The sequence below is a fragment of the Osmerus eperlanus genome, chromosome 8, assembly GCF_963692335.1.
Source record: "Osmerus eperlanus chromosome 8, fOsmEpe2.1, whole genome shotgun sequence".
Lineage (NCBI taxonomy): Eukaryota > Metazoa > Chordata > Actinopteri > Osmeriformes > Osmeridae > Osmerus > Osmerus eperlanus.
This window is the reverse complement of record NC_085025.1, coordinates 12238948-12260673: the sequence shown is the minus strand read 5'-3', so window position 1 is coordinate 12260673 and position 21726 is coordinate 12238948. Positions and strand designations below refer to the sequence as shown.

At 41.9% G+C, this 21726-nt stretch overlaps 1 protein-coding gene across 1 annotated transcript; it reads right to left on the bottom strand.

The window, feature by feature from the left end:
- Nucleotides 1-981: 981 nt before the first annotated feature.
- itpk1a (inositol-tetrakisphosphate 1-kinase a) lies at nt 982-20204 on the bottom strand. The gene is made up of 11 exons (XM_062467425.1): nt 20050-20204; nt 19643-19799; nt 15201-15225; nt 10360-10485; nt 9431-9548; nt 6586-6684; nt 6159-6199; nt 5093-5258; nt 4043-4110; nt 3633-3795; nt 982-2311 (listed from the first exon to the last, which is right to left on the bottom strand). Exons 2-11 carry the CDS (start codon nt 19735-19737, stop codon nt 2055-2057), a joined length of 1158 nt encoding a protein of 385 aa, XP_062323409.1. The 5' UTR covers nt 19738-19799; nt 20050-20204; the 3' UTR covers nt 982-2054.
- Between the last annotated feature and the right edge of the window lie 1522 nt (nt 20205-21726).

Genomic DNA, 21726 nt, shown 5'->3' with positions numbered 1-21726 from the left:
ACTTGGGTTCAACAAGTTGGAACATGCTTAGCCCTGAACCTCTGATTCTCACAACTCACAGATTTGATCCGTTTGATTTGAGTCGTAATAAAGGATCGATAGAAACCCTGACAGATGGGTTTGTGTGACATTTCCAGAGGAGCGCACCACTGCACTGCATGCCACTAATCAAATTTAGTGCTGTATCACAGCAGCTTGTGCTACACCCCTCCTCCTCATGTAAAGGTTGCCTATTCAGCATAGAAGAGGTCAATGCCATCATTTCAATTTCTTTGCCCTCCATCCATTCTAAATTTCAGCTACTCAGCTCAGGTTAAATGGCACCCTGGGCAAGCGTGAAGCACTGTCAAGATTGGAGTGCGGCTATCCACCAATGCTGCTCACGCCTAAATAGCAAGGATTTTGTTTTGTGGCACAAAAAAAGGACAGTGTTCTTTTCTGCTTTGCACGTCAAGTGCTAGGAGTACCTTCTCATCTGTTGTTAGCGTGCCAAGACCAAAGAACAGGGCAGAACCGCGCAGAACAGAGCGGTTACCTTGCGATGTACTATACAATGTAAATAGATTGAAGCGATGGGACTGCTCAGTTTCAACTAGCTCCAGAATAGGCTGGCTGTGACATCTGCACTGAGCATAGAAGGCACTGACAAAGCATAGGTAGCTTAGTGAATTACTGATGGGCTTTGAGGGGAATAAATTACAGCTAAACACCTTAAACCAAGGTTGTAACCCACTAACCACCCACAATGTCAGGAGCCCATGGCTGGGTCGTGTCAACTGAGTGCAGAATCTGATGCTTTGCTGCGTTTGTGTAGTTAGCATATTGGAAACAAAATCTTGTTTTGAATTATGTATGTGCAAGTAAAACCGAGTAGGAGCAGACAAGAATGGAAGTCGCTCCTTCCATGAAATACTATTCTTATGATGTACATACAGAAAAAAGTCTTCTCAACATCAAATATAATGTAAAGATTCAATAATATAATGTAGATGTGAGATTTATTTCAGAGTTCTCAATATTGATCATATTTATCAAGGTATTATTAGAAACAAAACACCTCATTGTGGTAAAACAACATAATATATTAATTGATATGCAGCTATTTATACTGTACATACATTCAACACTCACTTGTACCTGTGAAAGCACAATGACATTGTCAAGATAGTTTAAGTGAAAGTTTAAAGGTTAACTTTCCCATGTCACAAAGGCCTCTTTGGTCTTATGTATATTTGTATACCCCTGTTTAGAGATCTAATGAATGAATACATCTGCGTTATATACATGTATGTGGATGTACATTATATACGTTGTGCACAATGTAGATTTATCATTTACAAAAGACACCATTTGTTCAAAGGCATTTGTTCAGAAAAATGATTTCAATTGTGACAGCAGGTTATTCCCCAACTCACGCTAAATCAGTACATGTATTTTCCTTCATGTTACACTCAAACATGCTTGCACCCTGAATCAATTTTCATGGAGAGCTGATGGTTTCTTGGAGTGGTGATAGTCTTTGTATGTCCAAGTAAAAAAAAAAAACTCTTAGGAGAGTCACAGTGGAGGTATGTCTGTCTGAGAGCTCGCCGATACTTCAGCGAAAGGCTTTCTCGATGCCGCTGGGTGGCAGAGATACCTCCTTTCAAGCCTTGAGTAAGGAAAAACTTTAACCTGAGTATGCACACATAGCACTTGATAGAATAGAAAGGTCTTACCACCCCCCCACACACACACACACATGCAAACAAACAGAACATATCAAACGGAACATGTATCATACATAACATTCACACACACGTCAACGAACACGTATTCAGTCAGTGATTCGCCTGTAAGGACCACTCATGGATATACGCTCCCACAAGTCAAACAAGGGAAACATCACCAGTAAGCCAGAACTACATCCACAAGAACAAAATTACACCAGTCAGCAAAACCACCAGAGAACATTCCCCTCTCAAATCTTCTTCTCCTCACAATCAGGAAGATTTAATTTGTTTGATCATATTGACATGACGTGTCTCTCCGAGCAGAAAGAGAACAGACTTGTATCAGTGCGAGGAGGTCTTGGTTGCTATGGCTGACACGCAGTGCTGCGGGAAGTTTGCCGGCACTTCCGAGTTACATCCCAGTCCCTGATGGGCGCCCCTCCTGACGCCCTCGCCTTCGGCGAAGCGGGAGCCGGCCTCTTTTTCCAGAAGCGCGCAGGGTTTCCCGCAGGGGTTGTTTTTCTCCGACGCCTGCGCCTTCAGCACGCTGGTCAGGTGACTGAGCAGGTCGTGGAAGAACTCGGGGACGCCCTCGTAACCTGAGGAGGGAAACACACAGGTGCTTTCGAATGAGGATGTGGACAGAATGAGGTTGTGTGTGTCCTTTGCGACTCTCCGCACAGAAGAACAGAGTTGAGCTATTTCTCACAACAACATTTACAGCCTAATTACTGTATGTGTGAAACCAACAGCAGGTTGAAACCATTCAGGAAACAGAACAGCAGAAGCTCAAAACATTCTTTGTACTTGACTGTTAAACATCTCCGAAGTCAGGAGTCCACAACAACACACATCAATTTCCCTTGTCACCTAGAAACCCATAACACTGCCGTTTAGATGTCTATACCAGATAGGGTTCATGATTACAATAATGTGTTATTATAGGGGATTTATGCTCTGTAATTTCCTGTCAGGAGACTGCTATCTCTCTCTGGGCTAATGACAAGCACACAGATCATGCTGAGTAGAGAAAGGAGAGAGGCCTAAAAAAGCCATGTCGGTGATTGGAAGGATAGCAGACTACTTGTGATGTTATCGTGACACAAACAAGTGACGACTGTGAACACCCACCGGTGGGAAACAAACCGTCTCCATGGTAATGAGAGAGGTTTAGTGTTTAGTAATCATGTGAAGTGTGTGTGTGTGCGTGCGTGTGTCTACCTCAGCAAGGTCAAGAGAGTATAAAATCCACATCACAAAGCCAAGCTCACGGGCACTTCAACACAACAACAATGTTGCTATGGTAGCGCTTTGAGTGCAAGAAAGGCGCATTACAAATACAAAAAATTATGATTATTAATACTGTGAGTAAACCTCCCCTCTACCATATGAATGTACATACTTATTTTAAACTAATTTAAAGTAAATATCTTACAAATATATCAAATTCGACAGAGTATATACAACTTGTTTCTCTCAGAATAGAGCAAATGAAAGTGTGTATTACTCAGACACAGTCATGCCGTCCTTCCCTGGTGTTTGGACGTGAAACAGAGAACATTCTGGCAGCGTGACCTCATCCTGAGCTTGTCCATCAGGCTCAACACAGCCACCGTGTGGAGCTTTCCAGAATAACCCAAACAGTCTGTACGGCTGACCTCTCACACAGCAGTGTTACAAAAGATACAGTATAAAAATACAATTTGTGGTGAGTTCTGGTTTGTGAAAAAGCCTGAAAAGAAATTTAATTCAAATGGCCACCACAGACCTAACTACAAATTCACCAATAACCTGTTTTGTTATGCAAGTGGTTTGAAATACAGTACATCAACATAGCTCCAGTGCTGTGACAGGTGTATTGTTAAAAAACCTTGTTTGTGCATCAGTTAAGTATCAACTACCTCAAGTAGCAGTACTGACCTGGAAAAGCGTTGATGTCAATGACACTGTGCTGGCCTGTCTGGTTGCTAATGATGATGTCGATACCAAACAGCGACACACCTAGGGTCTGTCGCAGACACCTGGAGATCTCCCTGATGACATGATCTTTGGGCTGTCTGGACACACCCTCTGCGTTGTCCCTCTGAGAGAAAAAACAAACAAACTTGCGGTCAGTTCCAGACCATTCCATTCTCTCCAACTGTGGTTATCATCTCCGGAGCCCCCAAAAAACAATGGCAACATCAACAAAGATTTGTGACGACATCAAACAAATGAGCATATTATAAAGTACCAAGCATGAAAGGGACATTTCGGTCCCACATCGGTATGATTACATCAAAGAAATTAAACGACATTATGTGTTTACAAGACGTTTTGTAGATACTTACAGAGGTAAGGTCAGAGGCACATTCTGGCTTTGACACGTTGTGACTGTTGAAGAAGATTGCCGTTCTCTCTGAAAGACAGAATTCCCAAACAAAAATCTTTAGAGGGAAACATATCCTGAAATAGTACTAAAGACACATTCAAATGGACTTTTCACATTCAAGTGCAAGAATCACTTTGTTTATGCAGGCCTCGCGAAGCCCTTTATAGTGACATCACAAGCCAATGACGTTACAAGTCATTTGATCACAGTATTTTGAACAACAGTGATCAAATGACTTGTAACGTCATTGGCTACATATATATATACCTTGTGCTTACTTGGTACAAAGGCATTTAGTACTTGAAAGAACAACTATTTAGGCCTTCAGACGATTCAGCTATGCCCCAACAGGGGGCGGAAGAGAGCGGCGTCTCCAGACACAGCGGGGCGACGGCCACGCCCCGCTGTGTCTGCCGCCGTGACGACACTCCTCGGAGGCGCGCCCGCGAGTTGAACCGGGGAGACGGATCGCGTCCACAAACACATGGCCCGAGACGAACACAAACACTGACATGGAACAAGGGGGGGGGGGGGGGGGGGGAGGACGCCCAAACGGAGCGCCTCGGAAGTCCCTTGCATGCCAATCCGGCTGCTGCCGACCGCTCAAAGTGGATGTGTGTTTATGAACAGTTGCGTAGCAGGTTTCTTTATAAGGGAATGTGCTGCAACGATGCAGCGGTGTCTCACAGCTTAGTCCGAGCGATGTGACGTTGGGTTCATTTACAGATGACACACACCTCCTTTACACCTACACACACTCTGTATCCACAGGCTTACTCGATTTCTCTGTTTCTAAAGTAAAGTCCATAAGGGTTTTAGCTCACTTAAGGCTGTCCTGATCTGGACAATGGATTATGCTAGCTTTGTTGTTAGTAGAAGTATTTCGCGGGGTGACTTCAATGCAATAATAACTTAGACACGTGTTTGGCACACATGACCAGATACATGGAGATCTTTAATGCTTTGTAGTGAGTCATAGAGTTGGGCAGACTAGCACTCCCTATCTCACCTGCTGGTCCGGAGGGAAAGTTCCGGATAGAGGGCCTCTCCACCACAGTGTACGCCTCTCCCACCACAAAGACCTTGTACAGCACGGCATTGTGGTTAATGAAGTTCTGGATCACACAAGGAGGCTTGATGTCCTTCAGGTCCTCCTCGCTGAAGATGATGGCCATCTAAGGAAAGTGAAACAGATAAATAAATAAAAAGCAGAACCAGGAAAGCAGAATTGTAGTCTGTGCTAGGCGCCGCAGAATCACTCAGCTAGCCATGTTGAAAATAGCCAGACTCGAAACTTGTATTGATCTGTGTAAACTTCAACTACCACTTAATTCTAAAACCTGCGACAGATTTGACTGTTCATCATTCAACTCCATTTATGTCAAAGATAATTAATACTTTTGATCACTACAATGACAAGTTCACCTGTGATTCCGCATGTGCAGGAAATGAACCACCACTGAAACACCATTCAGTCCTATCCTTACAGCTCTGTCTGACATAAGAGAAAGGTGACACAAAACATGGGGGCATTCCCAACATGTGTGACAAAGAGGTGTGCTCTTATCTGGCCTGAAAACTCAATATTGAAAGCTTTCACAATCAATGGCCTTTATGGCCTCCTGTGCTGTCCAACCCACCCAGACAGCAAACTGAACTGCTTTATCTCTTAAAGTACACAGTCATAAAACCCAGGTACGAACAGACTCTCCAATGACACATCCTCCCATCCCTTGTTCCCTGACACACATCACTCTCGACAACCATCCGATTCTTTAACGAGAAAAAGGGAGTTAATGAGTAAAGTCCCTTGCTGTTTTCATTTGAGGTGGCAAAACGGATGAAGGGTGGGACAAAATATCATCCGGAGACATAATGTCTGATGGGGTAGTGAGCTATTGGTGAGGTGATCCAATCCTAAATCTATCACAAGGGTCGAAGGTCACCTAGTTTTCCTCCGAGGTGTTGTCTTTCTATTGTCTGATGGGGCAGAATGAAAGACACAGGCTTCATCTCGATATACCGACAAAGTCGTCGCTTAAAAAAGGACTGGGGGAAAAAAGGTTGTTTCTTACCTCATGGGAATTTGTGCCGTGCGCCACCCGCGGTTTGCAAACTGCAGTGGAGAGAAATATATCAAAATGTTAAAAGGTTTACTCTCTTAGGATGCTCTGCTAAAACTGGGAAGTAATGACAGTTTTTACCCAAACAGTTCCTAGACCCTCTCCTTAGACTGCAATTCCTCTCAGTTACGGCAATTGAAATAAAAACGATTTCAATCAACCATAAGCGCTTCACAAGTCACTTCTTTGAAAGTTTACATGATATCCTTAATTAATCATCCACACGGTGGGGAAAAATCAAGTAGTATATAATGTTGTTTCATCGTGACATCAACGGCTGGTGAGTCTTAATTCAGTAAAAATGACTCCACTGTAAGGACAAGTACTCCAACGCAACCGCAAACCCCCCCAGAGAGCAGGGAGCCGGCTGCTAACTTACTGAAGGGGAAGGTGATGTCGTGTTTCTGCAGGAGCTGCAGGGTGTCAGCCCCACACTCGCTGGTGAGGACCATGAAGGGAGGAGAGCGGAGCCTGTCATCTGGGGGGGGAAACAGGTTTTCACGGGTCAGTGACCGTCTTCATGTTTTCCGATCTAACTTTACATGCGGCGCGAAGCGCGTGGCTCATTCTGCCGCGCAGCTGAATGAGAAGAGGGAGAAGGTTAGAGGAGCAAAACCTGAGAATAAAGAGACAGAGAGAGTAAGAGAGAGACAGAGACCGAGAGAGGCGACAGAGAGAGTTAGAGACACACAGAGAGAGAAAGATGACCACGTTGCTGGGGGGGGGGGGGGGGGGGACCGTGTGACCCGGAGCACTAATCCTGCTTCAAGAAATACGACCATGTGGTGCCGTAGGTCAAAGTCACAATGTGAAAACAACATTCGAATTGGATGTGAAACTCCACACTGAAAGGCTTCTTCCACCCGTCGGAGATGATGTAACAACACTTTGATCTTTCACTGACGCTCTTCGAAAATATGGAGCCAGCCGAGCCGTGACCCTATGGCTGGCTCCAGTGGCTGTTGGAGATACAAAGGGGAGTGTTTGTGTGTGTCTGTGTGTGTGTAGAAGCACAGCATGAACAACAATTTGCTTGTTTAAATCCCACTTTAAACGCTGACAGCCTTACCTCCCCTTTCCCTCCCTCTCCCCCATGCAGAAGCATATCTTCCCTTTATGGTCTCAAAGCTGTTCTGATGGTTATTTTGAGTCTATGTCTAGGATGCAGCTGCTATTAACACTGCAATGCACAATTCCTCTTGAGCAAAACAATCTCTAAATCTGTGGCTTGTCTATGCTCTCTCTCTCTCTCTCTCTCTCTCTCTCTCTCTCTCTCTCTCTCTCTCTCTCTCTCTCTCTCTCTCTCTCTCTCTCTCTCTCTCTCTCTCTCTCTCTCTCTCTCTCTCTCTCTCTCTCTCTCTCTCTCTCTCTCTCTCTCTCTCTCTCTCTCTCTCTCTCTCTCTCTCTCTCTCTCTCTCTCTCTCTCAACATTTACCAGTCCTCCCCATTCTCAGTCTCTTTTTTATTTTGCGTATTTTCGCGATTCAATGGGGTCGACTCCCATCGCCATGTTTGCTCACCGTGACCCTCTAGCTGGAACACACAGCTCGTTTGACAACAATACAGGCACTGTGACGTCACTGAGCAAGGTGGTGGCCTTGGCCTCCTGGTCCTTGGGGACACAGACAAGCCCGTTTTGAAACATGCACACCTACCCAAACAGACAGAAACATTCTGAACACCGTCCATCATTCAATCTCTGGAATCTTCCTTTTTGGGTCTCTTGTCGCTTACATCTAACTATCGCTCCCTCGTTATCCATCCTTCGTCCTACACAGCGTACGGCTGTGTTTCATATCTACTAATTGATGGTCGTTTCATATAAGAAACAAAGGTTTTGCCCCTCAAGAGATGACTTGGCATTTAAAGCATGACTCCGGATCTGACCTTTTGTAAATAATCTCTAAACTGAGCAGAGAGGGGGAAGAATGGATGAGCATATAAACATTTGTAAGCAAATCCCCAAGAGCCAGAACTACTCTAATAGGCCTAAACAGAATCCTAGCTAAATAACCACCAAGAGTATGAAGACAGGGGGAAGTTATTAAAAGGCCTGACCAAAAGATCTTTGGGCCTACAGTAGTTAGGGTGTGGGGGAGATCTGGAACAGGACTGCAGAGGTGCACAAAAGCTGTTCTCTCGGCCTAATGTTGTGACACTTAAGAAGTTAGAGGTAGACTCTGCAATGTCTACTCTATGTTCCTTTTAGAGTTTGATTTAGGCGTGTGTAAGTCCATTCAAGTAGCCAGTTACATAAGCACGAGCGGTTATCTGCTTTTTCCCAGGGTCCTTCTCTCCAATGTTTCAGCTAATCGCCATGGAAGTGGTTGCTGGGGTGACAGAAGCCCATAGGAAACACACTTTCTCTCTTGAAGTATTCTAAACAGAGTTGTTTCTTTCAGTACAAAGTCTGGAGCCAAGAAACATTTCACCTCAGAGAACCCCAGGTCTTCTGCACTATGCGATACTTGCAAAAAGGTCAAGTGGGCAACTTTTGACTTGATGTGATATATTTAGCCCTGCTGTCAATTCTATATTAATCAGTGAATTTAATCACAATTAACCTGTAAATTGCAATTAATCTGTAAATTATTTACATGGACTTCCACATGGACTTCCACATGGACTTCCACGTGAAAAAACCTTTGGGTTGTGCGAACACCTCCATTTCCCACATTCTATGGCAGCGGGTGCCATGGTTCCTAGCTATCCAACCCTAGGTCCATCTCCCTGGATAACACCTCTCCATTCCTGATCCCTGCTGGCCCTTGTTTCGGGAGTGCCCCACGCTTTACGGGACAAAGGATGAGCCAGTCGGCAGTTTCCATACACGCTATGGCTAAACCCACTCTAAGCCATGCATTTCCCCAGCGGAAAGCCCCGAAATGGAGCCTGCGTTCTGACATCCAGGCTGGAACAAAAGAGGAACAGAGAGCCAGCTCCTGAAGCCACTGGTGGCAACACAGGGATTCCCGTACTTTTTGGAATCGCCTGGATTTTCTTCCACGGGGATCAGAGTGTGTGTCAAGACTGATTCATACACATACTGAATGAGGATGCTGAGGGTGTGTGTGTTGTGGTCAGTCGGTGTATGTGTGTATAATTCCCAGTGTGATGGTAGACGTTCTGCCATAATCTCGATACAGTCTTGAACGGGGTTCAGCTCTTCACCCAAATGATGTGTGTGTGTGTCTATGTGTTCCAGGACAGCCCCATCTCCATACCTCCCATGCTGTCCTCAAGCCTGTGGATCAGCTGGTATGACTTGCAGCGATCCAGCAGGGTCCTGATGGCTGGCAGGGGGTCCAGAACCACTGTCTCAGGATGAGCATCAATATAGTCCTGGGACAAAAAAAAAACAAAAGAACCACAGTCCAACATGTTTTTTGTCAGTACAAGGTCCTGGAAAAAAGCTGTTATTAAATGAAGCTAGTATCCCACTTTTGAAGATAAACTTCAATGGATGTGTAACCTAAATATTCAAGTTCATCATCTCTATTTCTTTTATACTGTATTTACAATTTGAGGACGTTTTTTATCTTTTTGTCCTCTATCAATAAAACCATAAAAGGAGGGGAAAAGACTGAGAGGAATTTTGTTTTTTTTCTTGACAATACACATTGAGCAATGCTTTTAGGAGTTATGGGTCACAAAACTATTTCATGTGGAGAGCATACTGTTTACAAGATGTCTGGGAATACAAAGCAATAAAAGGAATGCCAGTGAAACTGAGTTGCTAACTTTACCATTGAAAGTCCTTTAACCCTAACTAAGGACTGGGCAGGTGGATACAATCTACCAAAATCTACCAAAGATTTAATCAAATTTTCCTAGGGGCCATTAATTGCTTGATATCGTTTTAAAAGAATATGGGCAAAATCATGTTTTACCACAGTGAAAAATTCTGCCTCAAGGCAATTATCATTTATCAGTTTATGGTCTACATTACTTTGTGTTATGTGTTATGTTGCAAATATTGTTGAAATATGCTAATCTCAGGCTACTTCATTGCCCTGCAACATACTGTACAGTATCAGTGCTCAAAAACATGCTGGGACAAGAACTGTGTCAAAAGAACACCTAACCATCCCTTTAAGTTCAGTAGTTACCAAAATCCAACAACAAAATGTCTCCTCCACATGAACAGGCTTACCTGGACACTCTGCATGAGCAGCAGGGCCTGTGTATCGTTCTGGTCTGCCTCCAGGATGAGGTCTGTCAGCTTGTGGATGATGACGTCAAAAGGACCCTGCTCCTCCAGGGGCTGACTAAGATCCAGCTGAGGATGAGATTGACATTTCAGAGGAGTTATGTCATAGGAGACCAAAATACTCTTGTATGACCGACAGATCAGTGTCGCAAGCCCTCACACAAACACTGACAAAACGCTTGCTTTGAATAGCGAGGTTCTGAAAGCTGTGGCTGTTTTGGCAATCTTTTACCATGCACTGAAGCACCGACAAATAAAATAGCAATGACTAAACACGTCCTTTTTAATCACACTGCAGTACCTATAGTTTATTAAAAAATAGGTAAATAATTAGAAAGGCAAAACCCTCCAAGCTTTTCCATGGACGCCAATGGTGAAGGAAACCTACTGCTGTGAGTGTCTGAACTGCGAAAGTGAGTGTGTGTGTGTGTGTGTGTGTGTGTGGGGGGGGGGGGGGGGTTTGTGGTGAAGCCGCCACAATCCTTCAGAGGCTGACGCCAGTGGGACGTTTGTGACATTCGAAAACTGGGGGGCTTTTAGCAACTAATACAAATGCTTGAACCACATCCGATTCCACCCCTGAACAAGCCGGGGAGGAAGAAAAGCAGCACTGAGCACTGTATCATGTCGTTAGGGAGGAGAGGGTTCAAAGGGTGAACGCCGTCACCAAATATAGGAGCGCAAACAGGCCGCAGACCCACCAAGTTGTGGGATGAAGGAAGGGAATATGGGGGACCCTTAGGGGATTCCCGACAAGGATTTCAAAGAGTCTAAAGCAGAGGGTCTGGAACTTCTTAGCCGACGGTGTCTCTGGTTAAAACATGCTCGAAAAGCCTGTCAGCTTAGCTGCTGTATGATACTGATGCCACTTGTACATATCCAGAACATTAATCAAAGAACATTTTAAATATACTTTGTATAAGGTATATTATACATTGTTATGTAACAATGAATGGGGTTATTAAGAGGATGAATGGTGAGAGCCAATGCCAGAGTGCTTTGGATTCTATTATAAAACCTTTCAGAGCACTTTTAACTCATTAACTTACAGTGCGTCTATGAAAAGATTTACATTCACATTCAAACTGTCACTGTCCACTTGCTTAAAACAAACAAGGTCCAACAGAAGGCCAATAACAAACATGGTGGCTTCTGAGGAACTGGGATGTAAAACGACAAACAACCCATTTCAAAATGTTTATCTTGTGGGTTCTGTTCCCTGTTTGTTTATGTTGAACATCCTTTAATGGTGGTTCAATGATGGCACGCCAGGGTCCTCCACCTCTTTCTCTTATTAAGAAAGTATTGTTATTTTAAACACAGTTGTCCTTGTTGTGCTATCTAGTTTACCTTGACTGGCCTGTACTGATGTTGCTATTTCATTAGTAAGTGGCGATCATGTGACATCTGCATACAATCAACCATTCTATTTCGGGTCTGCTTGTTCACCTGCTTCGCCTCGCCAGGTATCCCATAATGCTACACGGAGGCCGTCATGAGATTCATATTGAGATCGAATAAGAGGCCTCTGAATAGTGCTAAGAAATATTAAGATGGCAGATTAATTGTGCATCGTCACTATACTTTGTGTGCATGGGTTTTGCAACTACTGGCAGTGATGTCACAACAAAGAATTTTCACCCAAACTATGAAAGACATTTGAAATATACATTTACAGCCAGCAGCCAAATATGTATTGGGAAAGCCATGTCAGTTACAAAACAGAGAGAAAGAGAGAGAGAGAGATTGAGTGAGAGAGTGACAAAGAGAGAGAGTGACAAAGAGAGTAATAGAGAGGTCATACACTGAAGGGTGTGGATGTAATTGTGAAGTAATAATTGACTCGAGGTAAGCTATTATAAATTGTATGTCACACCTCCCTGACAACAAACAAGGTACAAACAAGCTTGAAATGACTTGAGGATCATTTCTTTTGTCATGTTACACCCTTCAAAAAATTAAAGGTTGGATCCAAGTATGATGCATTACAAGCAAAATGGTTGGACACTGCCAATGTTTGACAGTTCATGCAAGAACAACAAGAAAGAGTACATAGACACAAAGAGTATTTGTATACAAATAACAATTCTTGAAGGTCAGGGCATATTTTGTCTTTTCAAGAAATGCTTCCATAAATAACTTTGATGTGGGAAACACACATCAAAGTGTGTTTCCCACTTTGGGATAGGCATTATCTCGAGTCCGTGTACTGATAGTGTGAGTAATTATTGTCTCTAATAGAACAGTATTTTACAACTAGTTGATCATTAACAAAAGATTTCTTCTGTCTCGTGTGGACGACCTATGGCTGGGTGTGGTTAGCCTAGGTATGACTTGTGACATAACAGTCCACTCAAAGTCTACTTCCTCTCTGCTTTTCACTCAACCCCCGTAAATGCCAATTGTCCGCCTATGTTATCTTACAATATGTGCTCAAGTGTGTACATCACTGTATTGCTCAGTAAAGTATGTGCTACGTGCAGTCAACAAACGATAGGAAGGAGCCTGTCTTGTTTTGGTGACAGGGTTTATCAGTGTGCTGTTTCTATCCGACAGCAGATAGTGTTGGTGGAGGCTATACGTTTTGACATGCTCCAGCACATTATCAGATGGAACTGCATGCTGTTCCGACACGTGCAACCATGTTTGCAGTTCTCATGTCAACTTCCATGACATGAGAAGGAGGGATGAGAAGGGGAGGAGAGAGGGACCACAGTCCAAAGATAACACAGTACATTAGAAACACGGAAGGGCAACCAGAAAGAACTTCTGGCATCCAGGACAACGCACGCACTTCAATGAATTCGAGTGATTCAAGGAATACATACTGGAGGCCTACGGTGTATGCTCGTCTACTCATGCACCTACATTGTTTGTCCTCAACGCACACACTGTACTGTAACGTTCACTACCGGTACACTGGTCAGTTATGCGACTCGTACTGCAACTTGTGTGTCTTTTTATAAAATCATGCAACCCCATTTGTTCGTCTGTGGGCCTGCATTTGTTTGTTTGCTTGTGTTTGTGTGTGCTTTTCCTTTGTGAGTCTATAGGCTTTGTGAGACTGTATCCCGTTCCAAACACATAGAGAACGTGCATCCTTCTACAAGCCTTCTCTTCTTCATATGCTTCTTCTTAAAACAAGGATGTGCTGACTTTGGGACTGTTCCCAGGACGCATCCCTTGTGACTCCAAATGGACAGAAAAGCATAAAAAACAAACGCACCTCTCTACAAATAACCAACTCAGAAATGAACCTCTTCATTTGGCTGCTTGTTGGGAATCTCTTTTAGGTAACGTTTGGCTCGCGGCTATAGAACACATTGTTATAATTTCTACAGAAGGAATTAAAAAGCAGAGCTGGTGGTACATCGGCATAACTTGAGCATTCTTTCAGCTAGCTTTGGCATCTTCATTATGTAAGAAGTTTGCGGTTAATATTTTTCGGCAGTGAAAAAAGTGTCTTCAGGTATAGTTTGTCTTCCTACTCATAGAATAGCATTGTAATAGCAGAGCACCTGTAAGGTATTACAAGAGGACCTAACTGAGACTGAGAGAGAGGGCAGTTGAGGGTGGAAACGATAATGAGCAACAGATTGACGTTTTTCAAAACATCCTCTATTTGTAAGGAATTCTTTGGTCTCTTGAAAGCCTCACACCCCTAAAGTCGACATCTTGTAATCACTTGGTTCCATGGGAGATTATTATTTATAAGATAGTTGGATAGAGAGAGATCGATAAATACTATCAATTGTCCTTTTAAACTTGTCTTTACAGAAAGTTTTTATGCTCAATCTGTTCATAAGCAGGTGCTCATATTGTTTGTAGTATGGTACACACTTTCTACCACCAAAATAGTAACATTCAGTGAAATGCATCATGCTGACTGCACAAAAACACACAGCATACTTGCTATATTGAGATGAATCACTGCCATTTACTGAGCAATGCCTGGTGTGACAAGTTGGCCACCACAAAAATTCTTCTAGCCACATTACATCATTCCAAACTTGTAGTTCTGTTTAGAATGTGGTAGAATAGAATCGTTAGAATCGTTTACTCACAGAACACATCGAAACACCCACAGTTATTTGCCCTCTACTGTTCTGGCATAAGGGTCCCCTATCCCCAGTGTTGGTGCACCATCATGGACACCATTTTGAAATTGGAGATTTTAAACTAGCTTCCCAGCTCAATGCCAACACATTGTTGGATGCACATTTTTTCCCCTTGTAGTTTGCCTAAAGATGGGAATGTCTATTTTTAATGGCATACGGTTCATCCCCATGGTCCTTGCAATTGGAAAGGTCACTCAACTCTTTCCACACTGGCCTTCAGCTTGAACCTCTTTGCACATGTTTACGTCATTTGGCCGACCGCCCTGCATGGCGACCGGGGCATATAAAACTAGCTATACCAAAATCACGGGCCTGATTGGATATTTCAGAGCTGTACCTTTTCTATATGGACAGTATAGATTCAACTGACAATGAACTAGGCTAGGCACAGGTCAAGGATGGAGGGAGCGTGGCTAGTTTAATGACTGAGGCTTGGGAATGGCCTATGTTCGTGTATTGTAGACATAAAGTTACGGTTATTTTATGCCTTAAAACAATAAACTTTTATCTGTTCTTACATATCACAAGGTACTGAGCTCTAAAGCTTAAAACATGTATGAGCCATACAGTGATCTGGTTGAGCAGGAGGACTGTGCAATGATTTGCAAATATCAACATGTTAAGTGGTGGAATGGTGGAGTGTTAAGGTGATATAGAGAAACGTACCTGGATCATTTCAATGCCTTGTATCCTGTTGGGAGAGGATCAACAATTAACTTTGATGGTTAATAAACACCTGCTTTACCAAAACAATGTATTCAACGACCCAACTCACAACTGTTGACAAATCAGAGCAACTACTGGCCTAACTAAAATTCACCATGAACAGCTCGTTTTTCATCACAAAGTACTTGTATTTCAGTACTTTTGTATTTCAAGTACAGACATTTGTTAATAATGTACGTTTGCATCAATGTCTTCAACTGTGCATAACAATTCTATTGGATACATTCAAAAGTATTGAATTGTCGTTGAAAGTATGTTGAAGTGTGCTAACCTTGGTAAGAGGAAACCCTATAATTGGTATTGTCAGACTCATAAATGAGCTGGCTGACTCATACAGTACAAGAAAACTCTACCCACACGTTCCCGCTCCACCCCCCCCCCCCCCTCCCACCCTCCCACACACACATGATGCGTTTTGAGTAAACACAGTTGAGTAAGAGGCACCCCTTTTATAGATACAGATGGGGGAGTGCTTAAGTTAATTGTTTCACAATCTTTCTTAAATAAATCCATTTTGATGCACATAGTGCATAATAATAATAACTCACTTCTGCAAAAATGGCACAATGTTGACACAATCGTCACTTTCAAGCACTTGGAGTTTGTATATTCATTTTAATTTGTTTAACAAATGAAATGACTAAAAATGTTTGCACTGATAACTGTCAGATTACAGTTTCAACTTATCCTGAAGGCCAATCCTAAATCCTAAAGGCTGCTCTCTACTGGATTGTGGCCAAACTGAGGATGTTTATAATCAAACAGTTTTGGTTTAGATCTAGTCTCTGACTCCGGCTTTGTTTACATAATGCGAGTTGTGACATTGCTCATGCTGACTGTCCAAACCAGATTCGTAATAACTCATTAGACGTATGCAACCCAACAAACCATGCGAACCTTTACAGGTACAGTGATGCACTACTCCACAACTGGTTTTGAAAGGGTCTGTTTTTAGAGGGACATTGTTGTTAGTTTGAACTGCTTGCAAATAATAAATAAATCCAAAAGATAATTACAAAAAAAAAGTTTCTGTGAGATTCCTTCACAGAAAACCCTCCGGGCTTCATTTTGGAAACCCAAAGGGAAAGGGATACAGTCAGTTATCTTGTGATGTGACAAACACTCCTGGCAAAACAAACAGAAATGGGTATTTTGTGCAATTTCTGTGAAAGTCAGTGGGGCTGTGTTCATCAAACGGGTGGAATAGTTGAATGATTTGGGGAAGGTGCATCATTCCCCTGCCAATCAAGACTTCTCTAAATAAACAAGCCTGTACATGTTTGAGGCCTTCTGCTGGTTTGTCGTAGCTCATGTACAAGCTGAAAATAATGTAAATACTACTTGTCCCGTTGCTTGCGCCAAAAATGCGGTCTAAATCATTTCAAGCTCAACATAATTCCTTCATATCAAAGGTTAAGCTTTATATTAAATAGAAATACACAACTTCAAACACAGCCTGACTAATTTATCGTGAGTGGCTCAGATTCCATTAGTTTTACGTCAGTTCTAATACAAGTTAATTTAGCAAGATAGAGCCATAACTCTGTAAATCCTATCCATGTCTTAGAAAGCCAAAAAGGCAGTGCTCCCTCTACTTACACAAAGACAATGGGAGTTGGTCATCTTTAACATCACTGACTTGCTAAACCAGATCTGCAATGGCTGAACAGAGATAGAGCATGCAACCCTACTAACCTGTTATTTCAATTATGTTCAAAACCTGTTCTGGAGTGCAACCTATTTCCTGCAGTCTGAGCCGATGGCTCTTGTCTACCATGCACCCCTGTGATCTCCCAGCGGGTTATGTAACTCTCTGTGGTCCTGCAGCTTCCACAAACAGACACTCTTCAAGTGCTTTCAGGAAGTCACCAAAAAATTGCTTTTTGGGCAACATGATGAAGGCTTGTTTTCTTTGCTTAACTGCCTAATGTCTCTATTTCCTTTTTATTTGCCAACATTGTGAAATTTCCAATCCTATTTCCAACAGGCATAAGTGGTAACAGAAAGAAAACTACCATGTGTGTATATCTGACTTCACTTCTTACATCCAAAGCACAGAAGACACAGAAGACACCCTGAATTGTTTAGCTAAGCTAAGTATTTTGTTTGAGTCTTGATTTGATGCCAGCTCACAAGAAAAGAAAATAAGCTTATTGATCCATGTTGTATATTATATTGATGTGCATTTTATTCCAATGCTATTTCAATGCTATCATCATATATTACAGTATTACTATGATTGTTGTTGGTATTATGATTACATAATGCTGGTATAATATATTCTCATCATAATATCATATAATTTGGCATGTTGCTTTTTTCTCACCTCAAGACCCCTCTTACAATCATTAAGTAAGTCTATTCTATTATTAATAAGGTGTTATTAATCAGGTGGCAACAACAAGGACTTACTTAAGCTCCACTGAAATTCCTAAGAATTTCAGTGCCCAGTCTGACCCTGTGTTGTTCTGTGCATTTGACAATAACATACTTGACTTGAACTTGAACCATGAGTCATTGTTATCATGGACTGAAGAAGTCTATCTGAAAGTCTCTCAAAATCTATGGATCTGGTTTGTGTGTTAAGTTAAGGTCAAAATTGTGGAAACTGTTGCAGGGGTTCCTTTCATGTAGTATACATGTTCTTTTAAGAATATTTCTTAAGACTTCTCAACTGTCAGCTGTATAATGTTAACACATGATATACAGTAGTCTGATGCAGAAGTCACAGTTTTTACTAGAATTATGATTTCCGGCTGTATTTGTTTTATTATTGATCCAGAACTCCATAAAGTAAATAAAAAACTGATTTTAGGTATGATCTCTACATAACAGGACATTATCTCCAGCATTGCTTATCACCTAAGCCTCATTTTGTTGCTACATTGATTTCTTTTTCCAATTAATTAACAACATTTTTTGTTTTTTTGAGTTGATATACTTTGCAGTGAACCCGTTTCTTGCTAAATAACAAGCCTATGATTGCTTGCAAAATCTTTACTCACTTCTATGATGTGAAGAGACACGTTTCAGAACAGGATCACAAGATGAAGTGCTTACCACAACCTTCACCTTTAACTTGTGTATTGCTTCACAACAGACGGAACAGTGTAACAGGCAACTGCTGACACAAATTTGACCACAGAATATCTCAGTACAGTATCACTGGAAGTGATGCATTAGGCTTTGTAGATGTGTCACTGCCTAGAATCAGAAAAATGTTGTGTTTGCATTGTAATTTGATTGCCTACCAGATAGCCAGTAGTACCTTTGTATTAAACTGTGCTTTATGAATTTATGGTTGCACCTTGATACCATTACTTGTGTTAGGTCTCTCTGCTCAAATCAATTTATTGATTGCCTCTGAGGGGGTTAATTCTTGATAACAGGTATGCATAATGTAGCATGACAGTCATACTGTTTGCTGTCTCTAGCCTGTAAGGACTCACACCCAGTGTACCCAAACTGTCTTTGGAGACAAGCCTTTATCTTTGTGGCCTTTGACCAGCAATTATAGCATCAGGTGTATAGCAATCCTTTTTTTTTTTTTGCAAGACTCACTGTAATGTTTGAGCACTTTGACAAATAACACCATAAAGCGATTCAGTCGTACACTTTACATTTACATTTAGCAGACGCTCTTATCCAGAGCGACTTACAGTAAGTACAGGGACGTTCTCCCCGAGGCAAGTACGGTGAAGTGCCTTGCCCAAGGACACAACGTAATTTGGCACAGCCAGCAATCGAACCAGCAACCTTCTGATTACTAGCCCAATTCCCTAACCGCTCAGCCACCTGACTCCCCTTTAGATGATTGTTTTTTTGTGAACAGTGAAGAGTTGCCTGATCAATGTTAGACATTCAGATGCAACTGTATTTCCTACTGCTGTGGCATGTCTTCCTTGCAATTTTATGTATGACAATCAGGTGAATAAGTTAACACCATTTAAATATGTTAAATGTAAAGAATACATTGCCATTGACAGATGTACCTGTAACAATAAAACTATTTGTAACTTAGAAGAAAATCAAACGAGTTACATGTTGCCTTAAATAGCCTGTCTATAGGCTCTGTGTTTCAGATGTAGCCTACTAAGCTGTATAAACTTGTATAAGATATGAGTTAGACACTTTAAATAGGCTATTTTATGAAGTGAAACTATTTTATGAGGACTATTCAACAATGTAGGAACTAAAGTTGATGTTGATGTTTTTTTTTTAAATAATAGCCTGCAGGCTATTATTTAAAAAAAAAACACTTGACTGAACCGACAACCCTGAACTGCGTTGGCTATACTTCAGTGTGAATGACCAACCCCGTGCCACTACTATTTATGCACGTATATGTTTTGTTGAATTATAAAACGATCACTTGAATTTACCTGCACATTTCGACGAATATCACAAAGTTGAGTCTCTTAAGCTTTTTCTCATTGAGCCAATAGCCCACTCTTCTTCCTTTAAGGAAAGTCTGCATCTCTGAGAAAGTTTCGTTACGATGTTAAGTGAATCTGGCGTAAAAGTGTCTTCAAAACAAACCTGAAAAATCTAAGATAACGTTGTTAAGGAAAGACAATGTTAAAGCAAACTAGGAATAGTAGCTACATTGCTGATGAGGACAGAACGTTGCCTACTCGGGCAAAATCTGCTGTGTCGGCTCTACTGTCGCAAGAACATCCGTTCTTCAGGTATATCACGTTGAACATCCACAGGGATATTTATTAAGTCTACGCAGAACCCCCCTTGTAGCTCACAACAATCCCTGATACCATATTAATTGTGGGCTTACCCATGGTTGTGTCCTTCACAGTCATTGTAAATTAATCCCACTTGGTTAGCTCCTGTGTTATGTAAAAGGTGCACCGAGACTCTGTTAAACCCGAAAGTTACATACTGAATGAATGGTTTTAAATGCACTGATTGGCACGCCCTCTGACGCACCGCGTGCTAAGCAGCAAGAATGTTATAGTGACTGACAATATGTCCCATTTGGAAGCTTTCATTGGTGCTTTGTATACACACTTCATCACCCCAAGGTGTGTGCATGCCCTTGACAAATGTGGACAGAAAGAGAGAGAAAGAGAGACAGACAGAGTGAGTGGATGAGCGAGAGAGAGATCTCTGTAATCTCTGGAATGGTCAAACGGGTAAATGCAGTGCAGGTATTCCTGTCAAGTTAGTTTGGAAGAAAAACTAGCCTAGTTAATTCATAGTAATTTGGCTTTCTTTTATCCTTACAGTTCAGCATTTGAACAATACTTTTTGCAGTAAAACTTCTTGTTCTCTACCTTTTATTTTTGAAATGTGTTAATGTCTTAGGACTTCTATTGGTGGTATCTTTTCCCTTTAAAACCTTGTCATAATGCCAAAACAAGTACCAAACTAATTTGATTCAATATCTTGTGGTGACAAACAGTCCTGGCAAAACAAACAGAAATAATTTGTATTTTGTGCAATTTCCGTGAAAGTCAGTGGGGCTGTGTTCATCAAACGGGTGGAATAATTGAATGATTCGGTGAAGGTGCATCATTGCCCTGCCAAACAAAATAACTAATTTGAAATAACTAATTGAATTTACATATTACGTAGTAAGTACAAAAAGTGGTCTTCATCGTGTAGAATTCTGCTACAATAACTTGATGTAATCTGCTCACTATATCCAAAGTTGAGAACCAGCAGGCCCCAGAAACAGCAAACAGGGACTCTTCAGGCAGGGGGAAGCCATCCCACACCTGTCCAGGCACTAGCACATGAGGACTCTCACATTTCCCTTCTATATTCAAAAAAAGTACTTTTGAGGTTGCCCATGCAGGAGCAGACACACCTCCACAGCCTTCCTTATGGAAAAACATACAGGGTACAACAGCAAGACACAGGCAGCCTTAACCCCTACTAGATCCATCCTCCACCTTATATATTGCCTCATGAACCTTCCTCAAAACAGGGAAAAAGGGAACATATATCCCTCTCTTACCGATTGCACCGTCATCTGCATATGAAGGAGCACCCATATCCACTGCATTAAACACAGTATTAGTCATAATTGTAGATCAAATGGGGTTCAAGGACCTACTGCCAGATTTAAATATTACTTTGATGATTTCACAATTTTTCGGCCAAAATGCATTTCAGCTCAGAAGAAATGAGGCAGACATAAGCCAAGAATAGCCCAGCTTCACATTTACGTTACTAATTCACAGTAGCCTACCTCATATTATTTGAAAGAATCATACATTTTACACTGGTGATTCAACAGTGGACTGTGTTAGTCCTCCTTACGAACTTCTACGGTCCTTTATTATAGATCAGTACTCATTCCAGTGGGGAATGACAACAGGGTGTTGTATCTAAACATGATACTTATCAATGTACAGTGTTACAGTTTTTCCCAATTGTTAACACACAAAAAGCAAAAATTTGGCACAATTTTCACAACCTTCACTTCATGTACCAATTGCTTGACCCA